At 43.3% G+C, this 25,780-nt stretch overlaps 1 protein-coding gene across 3 annotated transcripts in view; it reads left to right on the forward strand.

Annotated features, from left to right (window-relative positions):
• The window catches only part of TMEM144 (transmembrane protein 144), a 77,076-nt gene that overhangs the window by 39,512 nt on the left and 11,784 nt on the right, over positions 1–25,780 (forward strand). For all 3 annotated transcript variants that reach the window (XM_077477113.1, XM_077477116.1, XM_077477117.1), the window contains exons 4-10: positions 5,123–5,222; positions 7,021–7,101; positions 7,291–7,369; positions 10,878–10,951; positions 12,569–12,687; positions 13,200–13,319; positions 19,097–19,194. In XM_077477113.1, coding sequence (XP_077333239.1) covers positions 5,123–5,222; positions 7,021–7,101; positions 7,291–7,369; positions 10,878–10,951; positions 12,569–12,687; positions 13,200–13,319; positions 19,097–19,194 — 671 coding nt within the window. The remainder of the gene's footprint in view (positions 1–5,122; positions 5,223–7,020; positions 7,102–7,290; positions 7,370–10,877; positions 10,952–12,568; positions 12,688–13,199; positions 13,320–19,096; positions 19,195–25,780) is intronic.

Below are 25,780 nucleotides of genomic sequence, written 5' to 3' on the forward strand. Positions count from 1 at the left end.
GGTATTGCAGGGTATCACAGAGTATGGCTGAGCATGGCCGAGTATGGCTGGGTATTGCAGAGTATCATCGGGTATGGCTGGGTATTGCAGGGTATCACCGACTATGGCTGGGTCTTGCAGGGTATCACCGACTATGGCTGGGTCTTGCAGGGTATCACCGAGTATGGCTGGGTATTGCAGGGTGTCGGCGAGTATTGCTGGGTATGGCAGGGTATTGCAGATTATTTCTGGGTATTGCAGAGTATTGGCAGGGCATTGCTGGGTATTGCAGAGTATTGGCAGGGAATTGCAGGGTTAATTGTTGGTGAGAAGCACTGCAGATTCAGCCCACAGCGCTGCTGTCACCAATCTCTCCCCCCTCGCTGTACCGATTGGTACAGAGAGGGGAGGGAGAAACCGGCGTCATAACATGATGCCAGTTTGTTTACAAGTGATCGCTCTGGCATTTGACGGAGCGATCACGTGGTAAACAGCCGCTATGAGTGGCCATTTACCGTGATCCTTGATGCGTCGGGTCCTGTGGACCCGGCGCATCACGGATGCTCTCGAGTGCGCTCCCCAGGGGGCGAGAGAGTGGAATTCTGGGAGGACATCATATGACGTCCTCCCAGAGTTAAGCAACCACCCCGTAGCCGTCATTCGGCTATGGGCCGGTTATTAAGTGGATAAAGGAACATACGGAGATACTGAAAAGTACCTGTTAAAATTATCCCTCTGGGAACATTTGAATAAGTCCACTATGGGGGACACAAGCGTGTGGTGGCCAAACTTAGAGCAAACATTCACCTGCAAAATAATAGCATAATGTGTTAGTATGCTTCACATATTGGCGCATTATAAAATACCTTAAAACGAAGCCCTCCAGCTGCGTGCTGTCACCACTGAGAGGGCTTCCATCTTCACTCGGTCTTCCTTCCGGGTTCGCTGACTTCGGCTGTGTGGGTGGCCGGAGCCGTGATGGCGTCACATGCACGGGAACCCTCGGTTACGATGCACTGTTCTGAAGGTCTGGCACAGTATGCTGGAGCTTCAGAGGACATGCGATAGTGATGTCACCAGCTGCATCCAGGGTGCACGTTTAGGAGATATTAATTTTTTACCTACAGGTAAGTCTTAAAAAGTGTAATTTCTTCAGTGTTTTCACATGAAAAGATAAAGTAAAATATTTACAAAAATGTGAAGGGTGTACTCACTATGTGAGATACTGTGTGTGTGTGTGTGTGTGTGTGTATGTATATACCTATTTTGTTACGTTACAGCCTTTTAGTTCATTGGGGTTTTTTTTTATCTGAATTATATGTGATGGATCAGAACACAATAGTCTAGTCTAAGTTGGTGAAGTAAAATTAGAAAAATATATACATAAAACTTTCAGAAATAAAAAACTGATAGTTAGCATGTGCATATATATTTCCCCCCTTTGTTATGAAGCCCATAAAAAGCTCTGGTGCAACCAATTGCCTTCAGAAGTCATATAATAAGGGAAATGTTGTCCACCTGTGTGCAATCTAAGTTTCACATGATCTGTCATTACATATACACACACACACCTTTTTGAAAGGCCCCAGAGGCTGTAACACCTAAGCAAGAGGCACCACTAACCAAATACTGCCATTAAGACCAAGGAACTCTCCAAACAAGTAAGGGACAGTGTTGCTGTTAAGTACAAGTCAGGGTTAGGTTATATAAAAAAGTATCCAAATCTTTGATGATCCCAAGGAGCACCATTAAAAATCTATCATAACCAAATTGAAAGAACATGGCACAACAGCAAACCTGCCAAGAGACGGCCACACACCAAAGCTCACGGACTGGGCAAGAAGGGCATTAATCAGAGAGGCAGCACAGAGACATAATGTAGCCCATAATGGAGCTGCAGAGTTCCACAGCAGAGACTGGAGTATCTGTATATAGGGTGACAATATGCTGAACGCTCCATAAAGTTGGGCTGTATGGCAGAGTAGCCAGAAGAAAGCCATTACTTTCAGCAACAAACAAAATGGCACGTTTTGAGTTTGCGAAAAGGCATGTGGGAGACTCCCAAAATATATGGAGGAAGGTTCTCTGGTCTGATGAGACTAAAATTGAACTTTTTGGCCATAAAAGAAAACACTATGTCTGGTGCAAACCTAACACATCACATCACCCAAAGAACACCATCCCCACAGTGAAACATGGTGGTGGCAGCATCATGCTGTGAGGATGTTGTTCAGCAGTCAGGACTGGGAAACTGGTCAGAGTTGACGGAAATATGGATGGTGCTAAATACAGGGATATTCTTGAGCAAAACCTGTAGAACTGTGTGTGATTTGAGGCTAGGACGGAGGTTCACCTTCCAGCAGGACAATGACCCCAAACACACTGCTAAAGAAATACTTGAGTGGATTAAGGGGAAACCTGTAAATGTGTTGGAATGGCCTTGTCAAAGCCCAGATCTCAATCCAATAGAAAATCTGTGGTCAGACTTAAAGATTGATGTTTACAATGCAAACAACCAAACTTGAAGGAGCTGGAGCAGTTTTGCAAGGAGCAATGGGCAAAAATCCCAGTGGTAAGATGTGGCAAGCTCATAGAGACTTATCCAAAGCGATAACAAAAGGAAAAAGCCACACACATACATAAATACTATAAATTAATTAAATATAAACCCCTATGAGTGATTAATTGATGGCAGTAATAGTGAGAAAAGTTGATCTACCCCTCTAATAAATCAAACATAACATAATTTATAAAAAGAATTATAAATAATAAGTGTTAATGAAATACGAAAAATCCCAGTGAAGTGATAAAAAAAAAGTCCAATAAATGAAAAATAGTCCAGTGAGAACTTAATAAATACCTAAATTGATAAAAAGTAAAAATTCATAAGAATTCAAGAAAAATAAAAATTATTAAGTTAATAGTAGAAATAAAACTAACATTTAAAAAAATATATATTAGTGATAATAATAAAACAAAATTGGTGGTAATAACGAGTGTAATAATAATGTGAAAATAAAAATAAAAAGTGTTCAGTCTTCTGTGCAACCAAAAAACACCAAGGATCGTGACCACCACCACACAAAATATGCGCTTACCAAAAGGCAAGCAATTTGATGCCCATAGTCAATCGCCACAGCACCTCCTCAGACCATGAACACAGTAGGCTCCCTTATTGAATAAAGCAGGCCGAGACCGTCAACAGCAGTACGCGAAGCAGAAAAGCAGTACTTGGGATCCCAGGGAAATGGAAAGAAGACCACAAATACTACAGCCTAAAGAAAAGCAGCTTAAAAAACTCACCTAAAGCAGCATATTACGTAGGCTTTTGTGCTGCTTTTGGAGAATTTTGAATTTCTCATAACTGACTGCCTCACAGATGTTTTTAACCACTTGCTGCTCCCCTATTTGCACTTGAGTTATTTATTGTCTGCATGTGCTTTTAGGTATGTAAATCATTTGATAATTTATGGATTCCATTGGCCAGAATGTTCATTTATTCTGGCCATTGGAATTGAACACTCTGCCTAAAAAGCTACTTTCCGGAAAGCGCTGGTGATGGTTGTGTTGTGTGTTTGTTTTTTGTTTTTTCAGGTCTAGGCACTTCTCTTCTTATAAGCTTATTTGTGCATGGATACATAGGCTAACATATAGGTGCTTTTACAGGCTGGAACTCCTTTTAAAAAAGGTGTTTTTAAGCCCCATGTGCATGAGGCCTAAAGATAAACCACTACATAGAAGCATGCCAGGTACGCCAAGGCATTTCAGTGTAAGAAGGCTTAAAGTGATTGTAAAGGCTTAAAAATGCATAAATAACATGCTATACTTACCTCCTCTGTGCAGTTGGTTTTGCACAGGGCAGCCCGGATCCTCCTCTTCTCGGGTCCCGCTTTGCTGCTCCTAGTCCCTCCCTTCTTTGAGTGCCCCTCAGCCAGCAGCTTTCTACAGGGGGCACCCAAGCCAAGTCAGAGCTCCGTGTATCCATTCAGGCACAGATCCCGACCTGGGCCCACCCCCCTCTCTCCTGATTGGCTGACTGACTTTGACAGCCGCAGGAGCCAATGGTGCCACTGCTCTGTCTCAGCCAATCGGGAGGAATGTACTTGATGGCTGAGGTGGTCATGGACATCGCTGGAAAGAGGAGCTCAGGTAAGTAATTAGGGGGCTACTACACACAGAAGGGTTTTTTATCTTTTTTTTTTTTTTTTTTTTTTTTTTTTATGTCATAATGTAGAGTATAAGATTTCCTATCATTTGAGCCCAGTCTTGCCACAAAGAGTTAATCCAGCTCTGAGAAATCCTCTTTTATTTTTCAGTGAGATAAATCTTGACAAACAGAGAAAAACGTTGTCAAATCCTCCCCCTTGCTGTGAGTGACAGGTGATTTACATATCTCGTGCACTAGCCTAAGAAACATGCATTATTTTTTAATTCCCTCCCTGTGCGTCTTTGGCCCCGTTTCAGGTCCGAATTCAGATGAGAAATGGAGAACAGGGACGCACCGGACCCCTGCTGTGAGCCACGTCCACACTAATGCCCTGTACACACGGTCGCAATGTGCGATCAGATCGTGTTGTCGGAAAATCCGATCGCATGTGGGCTCCATCTGACTTTTTCCATCGGAATTTCTGACACACAACATTTGAGAGCAGGATCTAAAATTTTCCGACAACAAAATTTGATCATTTAAATTCCGATCGTGTGTAGACAATTCCGACGGACAAAGTGCCACGCATGCTCAGAATAAATTTAATTAAGAGACCACAGCTATTGGCTACTGGCCCGTTTATAGTCCCGACATACGTGTTATAGGTCACCTCGTTAAGAACGATCAAATTTTCGATCAACTTTGTCCTACCTTCTGTATGCAAGACAAGTTTGGCACAAAATCCCTCAGAAAAAATCTGATGGATTTTGTTGTCGGAATGTCCGACTGTGTGTACAGGGCATAACTGTTAACCCTGCCTTAATCAGAGCCCTTTAACAGCACAAGACCTTTCTATCAGAGGCTTTTGTCAAACTTTATAGCCAAGTTCTTCACAGTAAAAGCAATGCTTGTGCATCCAGTTCATGTTCCTTAAAAACGTTTGCTAATTGCTGTTGCAAGTTAATTTAGTAATTCTGTATTGTTTTATATGTGCAGGTAATATTACAGTTGTTCCAATTGTGAAAACCGTAGGACTTGGGTTAGGCCTTCTCCTATGGGCTTCTACCAACCTTCTCACTGGCTGGGCAAGTTCGAGGTATTTATATTTCATCTGTAGGTATATAAAATGTATTCTGAATGCAGCCAATTCACTGAATTTGATTTAGCACGTGTAATCCTCTTTTTATGACAGGCATTATACACTTTTCTTATTCAACTTTCTTTAGATTTATCTTCAAATATTGTAATGCAAGGGCCTGCCTGATTGCATACAAATTGAAAGTGTTTAGGTTTGACTTCACATTATATGAATTTGGTAAAGCTAAAGGAAAGTTGTACAAGAAAATAATAAAATGTATGGCCAGCCTTAGACGGGTGTGGGAGGGGCACATGTGAAGGTCAGGTTAAATGGAGGAAAGAGCAGAGAGATACCTTTATCAATCTGTTGCTGGTACTTCGCTGCCCAGTCACAGGTTGGGGTCAGGAAGGTGACCTCACTCTGTGGCCTAACTGAAGCAGACAAAAGTCAGGACACCAACCTGGTTTGACAGTCTGACAAAGGCTGTATGTGTCTTGGGAAGTTATCGGCAGCCACCATGCATGCATGCATTCCAACTGTGTATTTAGCTGTTAACCTGTGGTTCATCTTTAAAGCGGAGTTCCACCCAAAAATGGAAACTTCCACTTTATGTGTTGGTGACCCCCTGACATGCCACATTTGGCATGTCATTTTTTTGGAAGGGGAGCGGATACCCTCTTTTTAGAGGGTTCCAGCCAACAGTTTACAATGTAGAAGGGGGGGCAGCACAATTACAGTACAATACAGAATGGACAGGAGAGCACTGCTCGTAGAGCTTACATTCTAAAGGAAGGGGGTGGTGGTACAAAAGGTAATAGATGTGGGGAATGATTTGATGGGGGAGGCCCGGGGACCGTTATTAGGTGGGTGTGGGATAGACTTCCCTGAATAAGTGAGTTTTTAGGGATCTCCTAAAGGTGGGACAGGTTAAGGGCTGATTGGATATACCGGGGCAGAGAGTTCCAGAGGATGGGAGAGGCTTTGGGGAAGTCCTGAAGGCGAGCATGAGAGGAGGTAACAGTACAGCGACACTGCATATTTTTTTAGCACTGACCACTGTATTGGTATCACTGGTTCTCACAAAGTGTCAGTTAGTGTCCGATTGTCAGCCGCAATATGGCAGTTCTGCTATAAGTGGTTGATTTGCACCATTACTAGTATAAAAAAAAAAAAAAAAAAAAAAATCCATAAATATCATAGTTTTTAGACGCTATAAGGTTCACGTAAACAAATCTATGTAAACTTAGTGTAGCAGTATGCAAATTTTTTTTTTTTATTGGATATATTTTATAGCTACAAGTATAAAAATTGTTTTGTTTTTTTGTTTATAGTGCAAAAAATAAAGACCGCAGAGGTGATCAAATATCACCAAAAAAAGCTCTATTTGTGGGAAAAATATAACAGAAATTATATTTGGGTACAGCATTGCATGACCACGCAATTGTTAATGCAGTACCGTATTGCAAAAAATGGCCTGGTCATGAAGGGGGGGGTGGTAAATCTGTACAGTTACAGAAGTACAGTTACTTTTCCAGAGCTGTACTATCCATTACTCCATCTTCTTCAAAAATTCCAAAAATGTTAATGCATCTTGATATTTTATCTTTAATATGCAAACAATATATTGGTATCTTTCTTCTTGCGTTTATACATTTTCATTGCTTTACTTATGTTTACATTATTTACAGTGGCTATTGCTAACATTTTATATGTGTTTTATGTATATGCATGTATTTACTGCTGTTGTAAAAAGATCATGTAAAATTTTGTTCTATTAAACGCAAGATAAAGTATCTAATCTTTTTTTTTTTTCCAGATTTGGTATGTTTGGAATCGATCCAGAAGTAGTTCACAGGCCTTATTTAAACTATGCAGGAGCTGGACTTTCTGCACTAAGGTAATGTTTATCATTTGTTACATGAGCATTTTTATGTGTTTTGGAAACTCCATGTGTATTTTATAATCCCTATATTCTTGTCATTTTAAATTCATGAAATGTCATGTTTTGACAGAATTCTTTTAATGAGATTATTTGTTGCTTGTGTTATGTTATAAGATTAACATGTACGGAATATTTGTTTTACAGTGCAGTTATTTTCCTGTTTGTGAAAACTGACATTAAACCTGTTACATCTGAACCAGAAACAACTCCACTTCTAATGAGTGTATGTATTACAAAGTCCAAGCAGTGTTTATTGCTTGCTTTTATGTTCTGTGTATTCCACACGAAGCGTTCCCATCTATCCCATTAATCTAGTCAGAGCTAGTTAAAGAGGAAAGACTTTACCTAGAACTTTTTTTTTTTTTTTTTTTTATGTTTACATATATGCATTAGTATGGGCAGTATAACCATTTAATTTAGAGACCCAGTCAAGGACCAGTGATCCTTATGGCTATAATTTGGGTTTATTTATATGCACTAATAAACCTGCGTCTCTTAATGCATTTTCACATGCCTTAATCAACACATGTGACGTGCATTTTAGAATGCTATATAGCATTTTTGGATCATTTGTTTGGCAAAGTAAGGGAAAAACATTCAATATGACAAGCAATGGTACAAATAATTTTATACAAGCACAAAACGTGACACAGAAACCATGGCCCAGTATCCAATAAAAACTGTTTTATTGTGCAATTTCACTCACAAGAATAAAAAAACAATCGGCATAATGAAGCTTGCCCTGACGCTCTCAGCTTGTGGCATGCATGATGACGTCACAGGTAGGCTCCCCCTGACGTGTTTCATGTTAATACATTTGTTCAAGCGAACACAGCATGCTGTGAAACGCATAGGGTGGAGCCTACGTGTGACGTCACCAAGCAAATGTTATGATAGTTGCTTTACACTGATTGTTTCCGATTCTTTCAAGTAAAATTGTGTTTATTTGATACTGGGCCATGGATTCTGTGTATGTTCTTTCCGAGCAACATTATACTTTGATCGATGTGGTGACTTTCTGGAGTCCAAAGCTTGGTGGAACACTTTGAAAGATATCCTATTTCGTTGGATCCTTCACAGCATAAGTCTTGATATAAATATATAAATATACCTGCGGGTGTGTGCACATTTGTATGTATGTATACCTGTGTGTGTATGTGTGTATATATATATATATATATATATATATATATATATATATATATAATTTTAGATTTTATTCACTTTATTTCATTAATTTTTAATGCATATTGTACTTTATTGCACATAAGTTGTATGTATTTTTGCACTTTATGGATTTGAGGAATTATGATTTTTTAATTATAGTATGAAAAATTGATTTGATTGCACTTGACACATCAATTTGTGTAAAAAAAAAAAAAAAAATTGATTTGATGAAGTGAAAAACTTTTGCATGGAATCCACCAGGTCTGTAATTGCCTCCATCCATCTCGCAGACGTTCTGGCCCCTGTGGAAATCAAGGATTCTTACTTGTATGCCCCCATATTTCCAGCACATCAACACTATCTGTGATTTCCTTTGGGAACCCTACACAACAAGTTTGTAGCTCTTCCCTGTCTGTCCACTGCACCTCAAGTATTAACCAAGGTTCTAGCCCTGTGTCTGGCTCTGTTATGCTCACGTGTCCCAATCATGGGCTATCTAGATGACCTCCTGCTCAGAGAACATTCAAACCAGATCCTGTCAGTCAATTTCCAAAATACTGTTCAGATTCTACAAAGGTGTGGTTGGATCATAAACCATCAGATGTCGATGCTGGGATATAAGCTCCTCACACGGTGGTACAGAACTCCAGCAAAACTGCGCCACATGTTCCGCCCTGGTACCTAACACCTGCTGGCTGTGTCAGAATTCTGGGGGGACTCCTATTCATATCTTCTGGAAATGCCCATAATTTAAAGATTCTAGGAATGAAATAGAAAATATGATTAAGACCCTAACAGGAGTATCCCTTAAAGTTGTAGCAAAGTTCCTGTTTACTTGTAACTACAGGTAAGCTTAAAATATATAAATATCTCATAAACTTGCATAGTTTAGCAGATATTTACCATAGTAGCAGCCATTGACGTCACCGGCGCAGGGTGACCGTGCTGTGGCCATGACTCGCGCGTGCATTAACCGGAGTGATGTCATTTGTGGCTCAGCCAGTCAAACAGCTGAAGCCAGAGAACCCGGGAGGAAGATCGGGTGAGGATGGAAGCCCTGTCAGCGGTGACAATGTGCAGCTGGAGAGCTTTGTTCTAAGGCAGTGGTTTTCAATCTGGGGGTTGGGACCCCCATGGGGGTTGAATGACGATTTGATAGGGGTCACTGAATCCTGGGCTGTTCCTGAAGCCGCACCGCTCTCCCAGCTTTTTTGTGGCCGCCCAGCAAGGCTGTCCCTGGAGCCTGTGTCCACCCAGCCACCCATTCAGTTTACGGCATGGCTGGGGGGCAGAGACTAGAGGTCAGCTAACTGGTGAGGAATTTTAAGTGGGAGGGGCTGGAGGAGACCCCATCTCCTGATTTCAGTATAGCTGTCACTGCTGTGAGACACCACAGAGCTGGAGACACAATGAAGCCGTAGACACAGTAAGGAACACTACCTGTGATTAGAGTTGCCATTAAAAGTCCCCACTACAGTTCTCAGATCAGCAGATGACCTTGATCAAGAGCATCTAAGTTGGCTGATCAGAACTCCCCCAGCACTGCCACTGATCTCATCCCCCCCCACCAGCACTGCCACTCATCCCAACTCCCCCCAGCACTGCCACTAATCCCACCCTCCACTAACACTGCCACGCATCCCATCCCCCCCCCCCCCCCCCCGTGCAGCTTACCAGTTCTTTTGTGTTTAAAAAAATAAATAAAACTTTCTTTTCTTTATTTTCATCTGGTGATCCAGCCAGTAAGTCATTAGAACAAGCTCTCCTGCAAATGTATCAGTTAAGAGTGCTGAGACAAACATTTACTACTGATTGGTGGTACCAATGATCAGCTTTTATTTATTCATGTAAAAGAAAAAAATACTGCTTGTGTAACTGCATTTTAAGCTGAAGTGTTTTCTCAATTTGTTAATATATCTATATTTGATAGTCTATGCACACCCCCCTCCCCCCAGAATAACAATGCTGTGGTCTGCTGTGCCCCTCATCCAGAGTGGGGGCACGTTAATATAGTAGACATGCATAAACCTGTATAATCCAGGTATTTGCTCCCACTTCCATGCATAGATCACCACAGGCTCCATGGCGATCTATGCCATATCCGACCCCTCCTTCTTCCCCCCCCCCCCCCCCCGCTGTCTTCTGGGAGACACACAGGTCCCAGAAGACAACAGGGACCAGTGGGACCTCAAGGCTTCACTTCCTGATTCCCTTACCAAAGATGGCGGTTCCTCCACCCGAGAGCCGAGGGACAGAACGGTTTCGGGTGAGGACATTGCGGGCGCACTGGACAGGTAAGTGTCCATGTTTTAAAAGTCAGCAGCTGCAGTATTTGTAGCCGCTGACTTAAAAGTAAAAAATTGGGGCGGAACTCCGCTTTAACCTGCATTTTGCAATTCAGCCAGTTTGAATGGGGTGCTTTATAATTATCTCTCATGTGCTAGCTGAAAATAAAATGCTTGGGTTTTTGTGTGCTTTTGATTTGAACAAGTCTTAATTAGGACATTTGTTTGAATAAGTGGCAAGTGCAGCTGAAAAAAAGACGGTTTAATTTGTTTGAACAGATCAATTCAAAGGGGGACACTCCATCAGATGAATCATGGTTAGACAAATTATCACCTTTACAAAGACGAATAATGTAAGTAAGTAATCCTGTCATTCTCACTACACTAGGAAACAAATTGTTCAGTCAGTTGAAGAAAAACATTTGGAATGATGATTAGCACTATATGTATAATACTATGAACAATACTTGAATGCAGGGGGTAGCAATAACACATTTTGTGGGTTATTCGGAGAGAGCAGAGTAGTAGGTTGTTGTTTTTTTTTTTTTTTTTTTTTTTTTTTTTTGGTCCTGAACCTCTGCACAGAGCCATACTTCAGGGAGATCTGGGGTCAAACCTGTTTTAGGGGGGTGAGCAAGGTCTGGGGTTGGGCACTCGGTTTATGTGCATGCTTAGTACATGTTAGAAATAAAAAGGTTACCTGATTTAAAAAGAATTTGGCAGATGTGTGTCTTCTTACAGTACCTTTGCTTGTTCGGGATCAGAATGGATTTAGACAGCTGCCTGAAGGCAGTGATAACGCCTTCAGCAGTGCTATTCACTGTTATTTTTTATTATTTTTGGTAACCACTTGCTGACCACCCCATAGCAGATTTACTGCTATAGGGTGGCCGATCTGTGCAGAATCTTATGTGCGTGTGTGTGTGTATATATATATATATAGATAGATAGATAGATAGATAGATAGATAGATAGATAGATAGAGATATATATATAGATAGAGCGAGAGAGAGAGATATATATATATATGGCTATATATAATATAATGCTTGATTCTGCACTTCTGGTTAGGGACACGCACCACTTCTGCTGTGCTTAGTCACAGCATAAGCCGATCAGTGGGTGCCAGCCAATGAATGTCTGCCGGAACCCGCTGGATGGAGCTCTGCATGTAAACAATGCAGAGCTCCATCCTATAAGGAGGGGAGGGGTTGAATTGTATTTCCCTGCAAAGAAAACACCCCACATATTACACACAAACACTGGTTAGGCAAACATTTAACCCTTTGATCATCATAGACGTTTAACCCCTTCCCAGCCAGTGTCATTAGTACAGTGACTTAGTATATTTTTAGCACTGATTGCTGTCAGTGTCAGATTGTTTGCTGCAATATCGCAGTCTCACTAGAATTCCCTGATTGCCACCATAACTAGTAAAAAAAAAAACATAAATAAATGTTCCAGCATATATCCCATAGTTTGTAAATTTTTGGCGCAAACCAATATATATTGGCCTACATTTTATGAAAACATTTTATTTTTTTATTTTTATTGGATATGTTTTATAGCAGAAGGCTGGATATATATATATATATATATATATATATATATATATATATATATATATATATATATATATATATATATATATATATATATATATATATATATATATATATATATTGTATGGCCTATTTTTGTTTTATGGAATAAAAAAACCCAGAGGTTATCAAATACCACCAAATGGAAGCTCAATTTGTGGGGAAAAAAATGACATAAATTTAATTTGTGTACAGGATCGTATGACGGCGCAATTGTTAGTAAAAATAACACAGTGCCTTATCGAAAAAAAAATGGCCTGGCCATAAAGGAGGGTAAATCTTCCTGAGGGCAAGTAGTTAAATGAAAGATACTTGTAAGCGTTCAGCACTTGTTTGTTTATATTCTCTCTGCTCTTATTTTTCTGACAGAGGCTCAGTGATGGCAATTTGTGCAGGGGTCCTTTATGGCTCCTGTTTTATTCCTGTCCTGTATATCAAAGACCACAGCAAGCAAAATGAAAGCATATATGCCGGAGCTAGCCAATTTGGTAAGAGAAAGATACCTGGATCTGCTTTTTTTTTAGTTTTTATTTTCTTAGCTCTGCAATTTATTGATGGTTGAAGATATTTTGTAAATAGCTCCAGCAAAGCAGGATTTACTCTATAAGGAGAGAAAGGGTATGCCTATTTATGAGTGTTTCTACTGCTCTTTAAATAGTGGCATCACACTTTTTAAAGAAAATGATGGCACTTTATAGGCATGATTAACCGTAAAGATAATATGTTGCCTGCTGACTTGAATTCAACAAATAGACACAATTATATACTACTTTGTGTCTTATGGTAAAACGTATTTACCTCTTCTTAATTGATAAATCCATTTATGCTTTGTGACCTTTTTTTGTGTAGGCAGCATTCTGTGATGACGCATACAATTTATGCATTAGCTTGTGAGATGCTTTAATGCCACAACTGATGGGGTGCAATTATTTTCTCAGTGGGATCTGGGTAATTCCTCTGTTAGTGCAGTCTATTAAAAACGATATATGTTCTTTTTCAGATTTAGATTATGTGTTTGCACACTACAGTGGCATTTTTGTCACCAGCACTGTTTATTTCCTGATCTACTGTGCGGTTATGAAAAATCGTCCTAAAGTTTATCCACAAGCAATATTGCCTGGTGAGTTTCTCCGTTTGTTTCTTCCAAATAAAAGATATATATATATATATATATATATATATATATATATATATATATATATATATATATATATATATATATTATAACCATTTTGTATTAGTCATTGTTTGTGTTATAGTGTATGTAAACCTTAGCAATAAACTAATTTGCTCCCTGTTTTGGGGATTTGATCAAAGCCCGGCAAAAAGGTTGGACTGTCTGTACAGGGTACTCTTTTGTATTTTGCCATCACACTAACAGGCACATTGAGTTCAGGGGGGCTCTAAAAGTAAGGTCTGCCTTACTTTTGATTGACTGCACACTACAGTGGGCAGTTCCATAGAACCTATTTAGTTCAGTAGAGGCTTTCAAAATTCATCTTGCCATTTGCTGTCATTTAAAAGCTGGGTTAGATCTAGAGATCAACCAATATGGGTTTTACTCTGGTTGATGCTGATATTTAGAAATCGGGGAGGCCAATGGCCAATATATGTTGGCGATTTATTTATTTTTCTACGGGGGAATCCTTTAGACTTTGATGTAAAGGGTATAATGGGGAGGGGGGACTCTGGTGACCACAGTGATCCCCCCCCCCCCCACCCATAGACTCTGTGTGGCCTGGCTGGAACCGTCAAACTGACCTCACCTCCTCCATTGCTCGGGTGCAGGACAGGCTCAGGCAGGCCTTGGCTTTTTGATCCTCTTCTCTTCTCCTCCCGGCTCTCCCACTCCCCCTCTTCATGTCACCTGCCTGTTCAGTGTAGTTTATCTCATTCACAAATAACATTTGTCCCATAGTTGTGGTTTTGGATGCAATTTTGTTGAAGACCAATTCCACTCTGTGGCGCCGACAAATGAGACATTAGCTTGGCAGGAGAAATGAAAGAAATTTATAGAGTGACAGTGTGTAATAGACTGGTCTGGCCAATCCAAATCGACAAAAATAGGCCTGGTGCACAAGGTACAGCACAAGACCCCTCAGGATTTTTTGTAGACAGACCAGTGAATATTTATAATATATATTAATTTTATTAGAAAAAGCTCATGAAGTATATAAATTAATGAAACACTGTAAAATCAATCAGTACAACAGCGTATGCATCACAGTATTTGCCCTACATAGGGCCTAGAACAGATAATTGACTGAGGATGACGCCGACATGTTTCAGACTCTACGTCCTTTTTCACAGGCATTTAAGTCATCTCATATGTACATGTTCTATAATGTAAACATATTAATATTAGTACAATAATATAATTGCAGTGAAATTAGTTTTACATCTCAGTCAAAACAGACATTAAATATAGAGCGATTAATAACCAAGTTTTTTTTTTTTTGTACCGTGCCATGCAGAGGGGGGCTGTCACTGTGGGTGAGGCCTGTATGTACACAGCAGTGCGGTGCAGTATAAGGATGTGTGGCTGATGGAGAAAGCCAAAAGATGGAGCAGGCAGAAAAAGCTTGGGGACCAATATACACTGCAGGAACTCCCACTGATTAGATTATCAACTCCTTTCAGTATGTGGTCGGCTAAAATACACAGGTTTTCATATCTGTATATAAATGGAGGTATAGAGAGTATAGGTAAGCATGTCAATGTGTAGTAAACATTGATCATGGATATACAAAGTGCCAATTTGGTAGTTCAAAGAAGGAAAGGCTCACCTCCGTAGAAATTGCATATGGTTTCAAGGTCCAAACAGCATGTACCAGCAGTGTGTGTACTATCGCTGGTGCAAAGCTTAAATAGCTAGTAAGGCTAGTTAAAGACAGCTGAGGACAGGCGCAATCAGCGCCTGCCTCAGCTGTAGCCGATGAGACAGACTGTTGCGCCATAGGCTGCAACAGGTCTGTCTCAGAGTTCCCTGGCTGAGCGCCACGGGACGCAGCCACACGCCCGAGGGGGCGGAGCAGCGTCCCGCGTCACACCGCCACTGGAGTGCGTAGAGCCCTCCCATCTGTGCTCCGGAGTGGAGCGCAAACGGGAAGGAGCGCGGCCAGAAGGCTGGGTTCCAAAGGGCAAAGGGACCGCATGACCCCGATGAATCGGCAGGGGGTCACTAAGTCTCCCGTGCGCCAGGCAGTGAGATGGAACCCGAGGTCTGACCGCAAAAGAAAATTAGTGGATGTAATTATATACCATTACCGCTGTGCGATAACAGGCCTGTAAACCAAGTGGGGATGGAACCAATTACGCCCTTGGCAGGAGGGCAGGCTCCAGCTGATGGAGAGCTGAGTGGGAGATGTCCTGTCCAGGCCAGCCGGAGTGAGGCTGCAGGATTGGTGTGTGCTGACTTCTCCTCCTCCTAGAAAACTAATTGGCCTAATTTGCATAATTATTGACCGATGACGATTTGTTAAAAAAAGGCCAAATAATCGGCCGATATATTGGTTGACCTCTAGTTAGAGCTGATGGGAAAACTAGTCTCTCAGTTCCCCATGAGACTCTACCCACCCACCAAATGACATTACCACTATTCCCTACCGCTTTGTTCGCATTTTTAGCTTTCGCTCGGGGACTCTCCCAGCAGACAGCTGAATGGGGCTGGGATACACCACAATATGGGGAACTGTCAACTTTGCCGCATAGTCATGGTGCAATCCAAGTACTGATGTGCTTCTGCAAACCAGCTCTGAGTTGGTCATAATTACTGTCAGTTTCCTAATCTGTGAACCGGTGGTATTTCTTTACCTGATGGGCACTGATTGGCATTACTGATGGGCACTGATAGGTGGCACTGATGGGCAGCACTGATGAGCAGGCACTGGAAAGCAGCACTGATTGGCATTACTGATGGGCACTGCTGGGGATGTACTGATAATCGGGCACACTGTCGGTGTGAGGCGAGGAGAGCTGCTAAACGGCCCTTCCTTGTTTTACATGTGATCGGCTGTGATTGGACACAATCAATCACACAGGTAAAGGGTCATATCATTGGGTCTTTGCCAAGATCGGGTTGTACGTGTACTAGGGAAGCGCGAGAGCAGTGACACTTGGGTGACATCATATGACGTTGTCCCAGGACTAGAGGGGATCCCGTCCGCCGTTGTTTTACTATATGGTGGGCGGAAGGTAGTTAAGCATCTATCGCTGCCATAGCAACAGGTTCCTAAATTGGCCATAGAACTACCCGAATTTGGTGCATATGTTGGTAGTGCTATTGAAACTGGCGCAAATGTTTGTTTAAATAAGTACAGGTAGTTGTAAAGGTAGCTACCTCCAAAAACACATTGTTTAAAGCTTTATTGAATTCCCCTTTACATGTTGTCGGCCCAGAACAGGACTTGGAAGCTCAGAGCATTTCTGGCAGATCAAGAGAAACTTTTTTGTACTTGTAGGTTATAAAACAAGGAAATGTGCCTGTATTGCAGAGACGTACTGTGTATGTTTTGTTCTTTTTGCCCTAACATATATACACTTATGCAGGCCAAACATGAGTCAAATTCTGGATTTATTTTCTTTCGAGAACCAGAAATATGGTGGGTTTTGTGATCCGATGGTGCTACCATTGATGTCGAAATTTGACCATCCAAGCCTTCAATTTCATCTTGTGTTGCTACAGAAAAGATTTTTTGTGAATCTTCTTTTCTTTCCAGGTCACAGCTCATGCATATTTCCTTTCTTTATGTTTCTCGCACGATTCTCCTATCATTGATTATAAATTAATTTGTCAAAAAATTTCCAATGTGAACAGTTACTTAAATTCCATTGTTGTGGTCACTAATGGTGCGACATTTGAACGAAAATTCTTGGTTACGTCTTTCAAAAGAAAACTCTTTTGAAATTCAACCCATGTATGGCCAGCTTTAGGGGCATATTTATAAAGCAGTACATCTTTCAAACGTTCACTGCAGGAGAGTTTTTCTGGTGTATGCGTTTTAAATTATAGGGAGTAATTAACCACCTGTGAATAATTGGTGAATGGCACAACACTGCTTTATAAATATGGCTTATAGTGTACATATTCTCACATGCACTATGGCCCTCTCACCCAGGGCTTTTTTTTTCCACCACCTCCGTCTCTCACCCTCTGCTCACCACTGTAACTTGTAAACACAGAAGCCTTCTGTATTTACAAGGACAGCATTCGTCTCAGTGGCTCTCGCAGATCCCTGCCTGGAGACAAGGGAAATGCAGGTGCAGTGTGAGGCATCACATGGTATGCTGCACTGTGATCCCCACCAGTGCCCAGGGGGACAGATTCCGAGCAATGATCTGTAAGTGAGAGATGCAGAGACTCCTACACTGCTGGGAGGTACTAGAGCCAGGCTGAGTATGCAAGATGCATTGGTAGGGAGATGTGTGCAGAGGTGGAGGTTAGGGGACGGTGGTGTAGAGGTCGGAGCAGAGAAAGAAGAGTGGAAGTGAAATGTGGACAGCCTGTGAAAGAGAGCGGAACCCTGCAAGCTGTGCATAACATACCCCTAAACCCTGCAATCTCTACATAGTGCACCCCTGAACTCTGCACTCTGTGCATAGCTCACCCCTAAAAATGTACTTGGTGCATCCTCCTAAACTCTTCACTCTGTTTATAGTGGATCCTGATATTTATTGCCCCCTTTACTCCTGTGAAAGAAATGCAAACTGTGCATAGCACACCTCCAAACCCTGCACTGTGTATGTAGTGCACCCCTAAACTCTGCATTCTGTGCATAGGTCATCCCTGAACTCTGCATTCTGTGCATAGGGCATCCCTGAATTCTGTATTATGTACATAGTGCATCCTTCTGAACTCTATACTATTTAGCGCATCCCCCTGAACTCTGTGTATAGTGCATCCCTGAACATCACACACAACGCATTCCTAGTATTTATTGCCCCTAAAGATCCTCCTACTGTGCACAGAGCAATTTGGCCCCACTCACTGTTCAGTGTGGTTCAGCAAGGGGGCATGGTTAAGTTCTTGCACCTATTCTCTGAGAAAAAAAACCCTGGATAAATGTATATGGTCTTACATATACAAATGGCCCTTAAAGGCCAATTATAGTGCCGATTCGGCCTGTGATGAAATTGAGTTTGACACCCCTATACTATGTGGTTCATTTACTAAAACTGAAGAGTGTAAAATCTGGTGCAGCAGTGCATTGTAGCCAATCAGCTTTGAACTTAAACTTGTTCAGTTAAGTTTTGACAAAAACACCTGGAAGCCGATTGGCTACCATACACTGCTGCACCAGGTTTTGCACTCTCCAGTTTTAGTAAATCAACCCACTCTGCTCACATATCTAACTCCCTAAAGTTGAGAACACATTCCTATAGCCCTAAGACTGCTTTCACACTGAGGTGCTTTACAGGCGCTACAACCTCTTCTTGTATATGTGATGGGAAATACATTAGTGAGGAAAATATCTTCCAATGTGGACATCTGTTGTAGACACAGCTTTTAAACAGCTTCCTCTCATTGTGGGGAGATTCCCCTCACTTCCTGTCCTGTCTCCCTGAAAAAATGGTAAGGGAAATTCCCATAGTGGGACACAGAGAACCAAAATAAAAAAGTACAGAGGTTTTAATCATTCCTTACCTTATTTAAACTTAAAATAGAAGAATTTGGCCATATATACACTTTACAAATTGTATGGTTACAGAATTAATATTTTTATTATTGGTAACTCATATTTAACATTTGATATCACTCCCAATACCTAGAAATCTGCAATGTCTTTAGGGTTTCCTAAACCTGTTAGTTATGTGATATTTAAGCTTTCTAAAAGCCATTTTTGTTCTGGCTTGCATATACTTTGTAATGACAATTTTTACCTACTCTGCAACCCTAAGGTTTTATCTCTGGCATCCTTTGGGCAATCGCAAACTGCTGCTGGTTCCTGGCTAATAACTACCTCAGTGCTGTGGTCAGCTTCCCAATAATAACTGCGGTCAGTATTTATTGTGGTCTGTTGTGATATTAGATAGAGAAAAGTAAATCTTCCAAATGTCAAACTGCACAATTACACAACATGAAATGACCTTTAAGGAATGTAGAAGATTCAGTCCCTTCGTTTTAAGCCTCTTCTTGTTAGATAACACCATCCAAATAACATTTTACTTGCCATATATACATATTTTGTCAGGCTAAATTTTATGAGCTCTTTTAGCTTTCTCCTCTTCCAAAGAAAGCCAACAAGTGCAAAGACCTTTGGGCCTCCAGAGCCTGGTACTAAGGGCTCATCATTCCAAGGCATTAAACTAAACTCATTTGCATTGTTTTATAAAAGCAGTGAAACACATTGGACTCACTTCATTAAAGGTAAGTTATGTCATAGTAGCAGCCTGGGTTGAATGGGAGTCCTTCCCCCAGCAATCATGGAGGGGAAGAGAGAGGAGAGCCACCTGGATGATCAGAGCATGAGGAACACCGCAATAACAGCTTTCATTTCAATTGCTGTGTTCCCCATTGCTCGCTGTCTTGTACAGCTCTTCTTCCTGGTCCCGGGACTTTGTTAGACAGATCACCCATCCACTTTCATCTGCCTATCAAAGTTCCCCGGCCAGAAATAGGGGTTGCAAGTGATGGCGAGCAGTGGGGAACACAGCAATTGAAATGAAAACTGTTATCGCATCTGGGCGGCAATCCTATCCCTCTCTTCTTCCACTGCACAGGCAGGCTGCATGGTGGGCACAGGCCGCGTTGATGGACCCGGGGCGGGCTGCGTTGATGGACCCGGGGCGGGCTGCGTTGATGGACCCGGGGCGGGCTGCGTTGATGGACCCGGGGCGGGCTGCGTTGATGGACCCGGGGCGGGCTGCGTTGATGGACCCGGGGCGGGCTGCGTTGATGGACCCGGGGCGGGCTGCGTTGATGGACCCGGGGCGGGCTGCGTTGATGGACCCGGGGCGGGCTGCGTTGATGGACCCGGGGCGGGCTGCGTTGATGGACCCGGGGCGGGCTGCGTTGATGGACCCGGGGCGGGCTGCGTTGATGGACCCGGGGCGGGCTGCGTTGATGGACCCGGGGCGGGCTGCGTTGATGGACCCGGGGCGGGCTGCGTTGATGGACACAGGGCAGGCTGCATTGATGGACACAGGGCAGGCTGCATTGATGGACACAGATGAGGCATGGATAAAGTTGTTGTTAATATTTATTTTTATAACTTAATTCTGCATAAAACATTTAAGTGTCATTTCATGAGATAATTTATGAGGGAGTGTTTAGGGGCGGGACAGGGGTTGGGTGGGGCAACTAGTGGCGAGTAACCCTTGATGCCTGGCTAGTAGTTCAGTACTTGAAATGTTGAGCCCTGTGTGTGTATGTATGTATGTACGTACATGTGTGTTTGATAGATATATATATATATATATATATATATATATATATATATATATATATATATATATCTAATAAAATATATTGAAGAGTTTTGGGTGGGAAGAACCTCCAAACCCTGACTACAAGGGCTCTGGTCCTGAAAGGTAGGCTTGAAAGACAGCAAGATTGAGTTAGCACCTGTATCTGAGGCAGTGTTGAGTAGCTCACAAGATGTAAGCAAGGGGCCCCTGGGGCCTACTAGCTACTGAGCTACTCAACACTGCCGCAGACACAGGTGCTGACTCAATCCTACCATCTTTCACGCCCCTTTTCAGGACCAGAGCAATTGTACTCAGGGTTTGGAGGTTATTCCAACCCAGAACTTTTCAAGCCTCCGAAATTCTGGGTCCCCAATATGGACTTATCAAGTCAGTCCTCTGTCTAGGCAAACTCCCACAGGACACCTCACCCTGAATTTGTGAAAACCCCTGAGTATTCAGCAATGTCTCCAAATCGTCCCCTTAAATGGACCACAACTCGAATATTAGGGAAATGTACTTGCTGTCCAGGACACATTCACAAAACTGAAAAAGTATTTGCCTCTTCCTGATTTTTTTCTTTTTCTTGTATATTTATCACACTTAAATGATTCAGATCATTAAACAAATTTTAATATTACACACAAATAATCTAAGTAAATACAAAATCCAGTTTTTAAATTATGATTTAATTTATTAATGGAAAAAAGTTGCTCAAACTTGCCTAGCCCTATGTGAAAAAGTAATTGCGCCCCGTTCTTGCTAAATCATGAATTAATTCTAACCACACTTTTTTTTTGAAAAGCTGAGTTAAATTCCACTTTGCCACACCCAGGACTGATTACTGTCAGACTTGTTGAATCAAGCAATTACTTAAATATAAGCTGTCTGACAAAGTGAAGCACACTAAAAGATCTCAAAAGCAACACATCATGCCGTGATCTAAAGAAATACAAGAACAGATGAAAACAAAGGAATTTACATATATCAATCTGGAAAGGGTTACAAAGCCATTTCTAAGGCTTTGGGACTCCAGCGAACCATGGTGAGAGCCATTATCCACAAATGGAGAAAACTTGGAACAGTGGTGAACCTTCCCAGGAGTGGCCGGCCTGCCAAAATTACTCCAAGAGTACAAGGATTACTCATCTGGGAGGTCATAAAAAGAACCCAGAACAACATCTAAAGAACTGCAGGCCTCTTTTGCCTGAGTTAAGGTCAGAGTTCATAATTCAACAATTAGAGACAGAGCAAAAATGCCATCCATGGGAGAGTTCCAAGGCAAATGCCACTGTGGATCAAAAAGATAATTTGTCTCACAAAACACATCTTGATTATCCCTAAGGTCTTTGGGCAAATATTTTGTGGACTCATGAGACACAAGTTGTACTTTTTGGAAGGTGTGCATTACATCTGGTTTAAAACTAAGAGAATTTAATAAAAAGAACATCATACCAACAGTCAAACATGGTGGTGGTAGTGTTATGGTCTGGGGTTGCTTTGCACCTCCAGGAACTGGTCGACTTGATGGAACCATGAAAACGCCACGCTACCAGAAAATCCTGAAGGAAAATGTCCAGCCATCAGTTTGACCTCAGGGTCAAGCACACATGGGTTATACAGCAGGACAATGACCTGAAACACACTAGTAAGTCCACCTTTGGCTCAAAAAAAAATTGATTAAGGTTTTGGAGTGGCCTTGTCAAAGTTCGGACTTAAATCCAATGGAGAGGCTGTGGCATGACCTTAAACAGGCTGGGGCTGAATTAAAGGCTATGTAAAGGTTTGTTTAAAAAACTGACAAAGGTGTCATACTTGCCTCCTCTCTGTAGTTAGTTTTGCACAGAGTGGCCCCAATCCTCCTCCATCTCGGGTCCCTCAGTGGTGCTCCTGGCTCTTCCTCTTTTCGAGTGCCCCCTTGGAGAGGTGCTCTCCCTTGGGGACTCGTGCTTGCATGCCCTGGTGTCCTGCTGCTGTTTCCATTGACACAGACATCCCGCATCATTGGATTTGATGTATGGCAGCGCAGCCATTTGCTCCTGCTGTTGTCAATCTATCCAATCAGGATTTGAGACATCAGCTGGAGCTGGTGTGCTCGTCCCAGTCACTGGAAAGACTAGGTTCAGGTAAGTAAAAGAGAGGCTGCTGGGGTGCTCGTCCCAGTCGCTGGAAAGACCAGGTTCAGTTAAGTAAAAGAGGGGCTGCTGCATCACAGGAGATTTTTCACCTGCATAGAATGCATTAAGGTGAAAAATGCATTTTTCTCTTATATTCACTGACCGACACAGCTCCCCTCTTAGCCATTGTGTTGTTAGCCTTATCACTAGGAGAATACTAGGCATTAGTTGTAACACAACACTCAGAACTCTTAGTTCCGCCCAGGGGGGTGGCCCTTGGGTAACAACCCTCCCGTCTGCAGACAGACCTCAGTTTTATTTTGCCTAGTGAAGGAGAAGGACCTAGAAACCCTGCAGGCCCATCGGTCCGTGCTTTTTTTATGCAGAAGCTTGGCTTTTTGCGCAAGATGAATGATCCTGTGATCTGCTATCAACAGCCGGCTGGGTGACAGGCTGGATACCCTTATCCTTGTAGTCTCCCCAGTCCGGCCATTGAGCGTGTGCAGGCCGCAGCTACATGCTCGGCAGGCCACGACGAACCTCAGCTCCAGAGGTGGTCAGTGAGCTTTTATGCTCCGGGCATACATATGACCGGGCTACTGATGTCTGCGTCACAGTATGCCGGGCCAGCAGCTACCCTGTACTGATCAGTGAGTAGTTCTGCAATGGAATGTCTCCCAGCTCTTCAGGACTGGTAAGTACAGCTCTCCCTGCCTTGGTGGGGCTGAGCAGCTGGGCATTCCCTGGGAGGTTGATTTAGGGTCCCTCACCTCCCTCTCTTCTCTCCCCTGTCCCTATCTTCCCTCACCCCCCCCCTGGGGGGATGCTGCATGTGGCTGCTGAGCGGTGTATGTGTGCATATACAGGGGATCTCTGTGGGCTTTCACCTGGGATGGAGGGGCTGGCTGGCTAGTAATGTCCTGGGTCCTGTGTTTTATGCCCCTGGAAGGTGCCTGTGAGGGTCTGCTGTGGTCTGGTGCGGCGCCGTGTCTCTGCCTCGTTTTTTTTTTTGTACCTCATGGAGCTGCTGGTGGCCATTTTAGGTGTAGGCGAGGGAAGCATGCCTTCCTGGGCTTCAGCGGCCATTTTCCAAGCCATCTCCTATTCATGACACTGGAGGCCATTTTCTGGAAGCCTGAACACGCGTTCAGTGTTCTCTAGCAGCAGCATGGCTCATGTGCTCTCACAGCCATTTTCACTGTGTTTCCTGTCTGTGTACTGGACGCTGGGCGGCCATTTTATTAAAGCCTGAGCACATTTCTAGAACATTTTAGCGCTCATTCCGGCGGCTGCCACTGACACAGCTTTTGTTTCCTCTGCACTTTGGAACACTCAGGGACTACAGGCACTACTTGTGGACAGCGCGGAACTCCTCAGGATGGTGAGTCCGGCGGGAAAGTGCCCCTCAGTCAGCGGGAGCAAGGAGGGTGGTACTGTCACTGTCCTAAGTCCCCTTCGGGTGGCAGACAGAGTAGGGTCAGCATGGCTTCTGAAACTGGTGTTTCTTCCCCCGAAATCCAGGCAATTGCAACCGGGTCACCTGCGGACTGCGCAGTGCCCATGGACACCCTGACGGTGGTCCTCAATACTCCCCGTCCTCTGGGGAGAGCTCTGATGCAGACTCGAATCCTGCTGAGTCTGGTGACCCCTGCTCTGTCTTGTCAGATGACGTTGACCAGGACCGTTCGGACAGTGAGGATGAGTCCCTGTCCGGACGCGACAAAACTCTTGGAGCACTTATCACAGCTGTGCGTGATACCCTGAAGATTCAGGAGCCAGCGGATCCCTCTGCTGATGTACCGGTCCCTTTTGGGTCCCGCAAGCCAGCACGTTCACCTAAGGTGTTCCCCTATCTGACTTATTTTGACAAGTTCATTTGCAAGGAATGGGGTCACCCGCAACTGACCTTTTTGGTCCCAAAATACATGGCGGTGCGTTACCCTTTTGAGGAGAGCCTTCTCAAAAAATGGTCGGCTCCTCCAGTCGTGGACCCCCCAGTATACAGATTAAATAAAGTAACCACGATCCTGGTTGAGGGGACTCCTACATTCAAGGATCCCACGGACAGGAATGCCGAGGCAGTGGCTCGTTCCCTGTTTACGGTTGTGGGGTCCGCCGTGCGACCAGTACTGGCATTCGCACTGGTGTCGCAGACACTGACTGAGTGGGCAAAACTTTTGCACCGCGAATTGGGAGAGCAACAGGCTTCTCCTGTCTGTGGAATTAGCAGACCAACTAGTGCAAGGCCTCAAGTACATCTGTGATGCGGCCTTGGATACTCTTCCTCTGTTATCCAGGGCTTCAGTGTCAGCTGTGGTGCTGAGGCGCCTGATTTGGCTAAAATGCTGGTCTGCTGACCAGGCATCCAAAAAAGTCCTGACGGATCCTCCCTTCCTTGGCGACCTGCTCTTTGGAGCCTCTTTGAATGACGTTATTAAAAATGCCACCGGTGTTAAGAGTACCTTACTCCCACAGGTCAGGAAGGCTAAGGAGCCACGCCGTAGGCAAGGGCCCTCTTTTTTCCTCTCACAAATGGCTTTTTCATCCACCCGGAGCTTCGTCAAAGCGTCCCCAGCCCGACAGGACGTCCATGGACGGTCAAAAACGTCCCTGAACCGCAAACCTGCGAATAAAAGTGCTACAGCATGAAGGTTTGCCCCCACCCATGTGGGGGGTCGCCTTCGGGAGTTTGCAGCCCGGTAGTCCTCCCGGTTATTCCACCAATGGGTCTGCAATCTGATTTCCACAGGCTACAAGATAGAATTTCTCTCTTGGCCGCCAAACAGATTCTTCCCCTCCAGCATACCCGTATCCCCGGCTCGCCGGGATGCCCTCTTGGGGGAGCTAAGGGACCTGCTGAATCGCGGGGTGATTGTACCGGTTACGGAATTGGAACACTTCCAGGGATTCTACTCAAATCTGTTTGTGGTTCCCAAGAAGGAAGGGGTACGTCCAATCTTGGACCTAAAAGTCCCAAGTTCACTGAGTAGTCGCTGCACTCCATCAGGGGAACTCCCTGGCATCCTTAGACATCCAGGATGTGTACCTGCACTTATCTATA

The sequence above is a fragment of the Lithobates pipiens genome, unplaced genomic scaffold (genome assembly GCF_037356315.1).
Source record: "Lithobates pipiens isolate NorthernLeopardFrog02 unplaced genomic scaffold, aLitPip1_a1.2 Scaffold_13, whole genome shotgun sequence".
Taxonomy (NCBI): domain Eukaryota; kingdom Metazoa; phylum Chordata; class Amphibia; order Anura; family Ranidae; genus Lithobates; species Lithobates pipiens.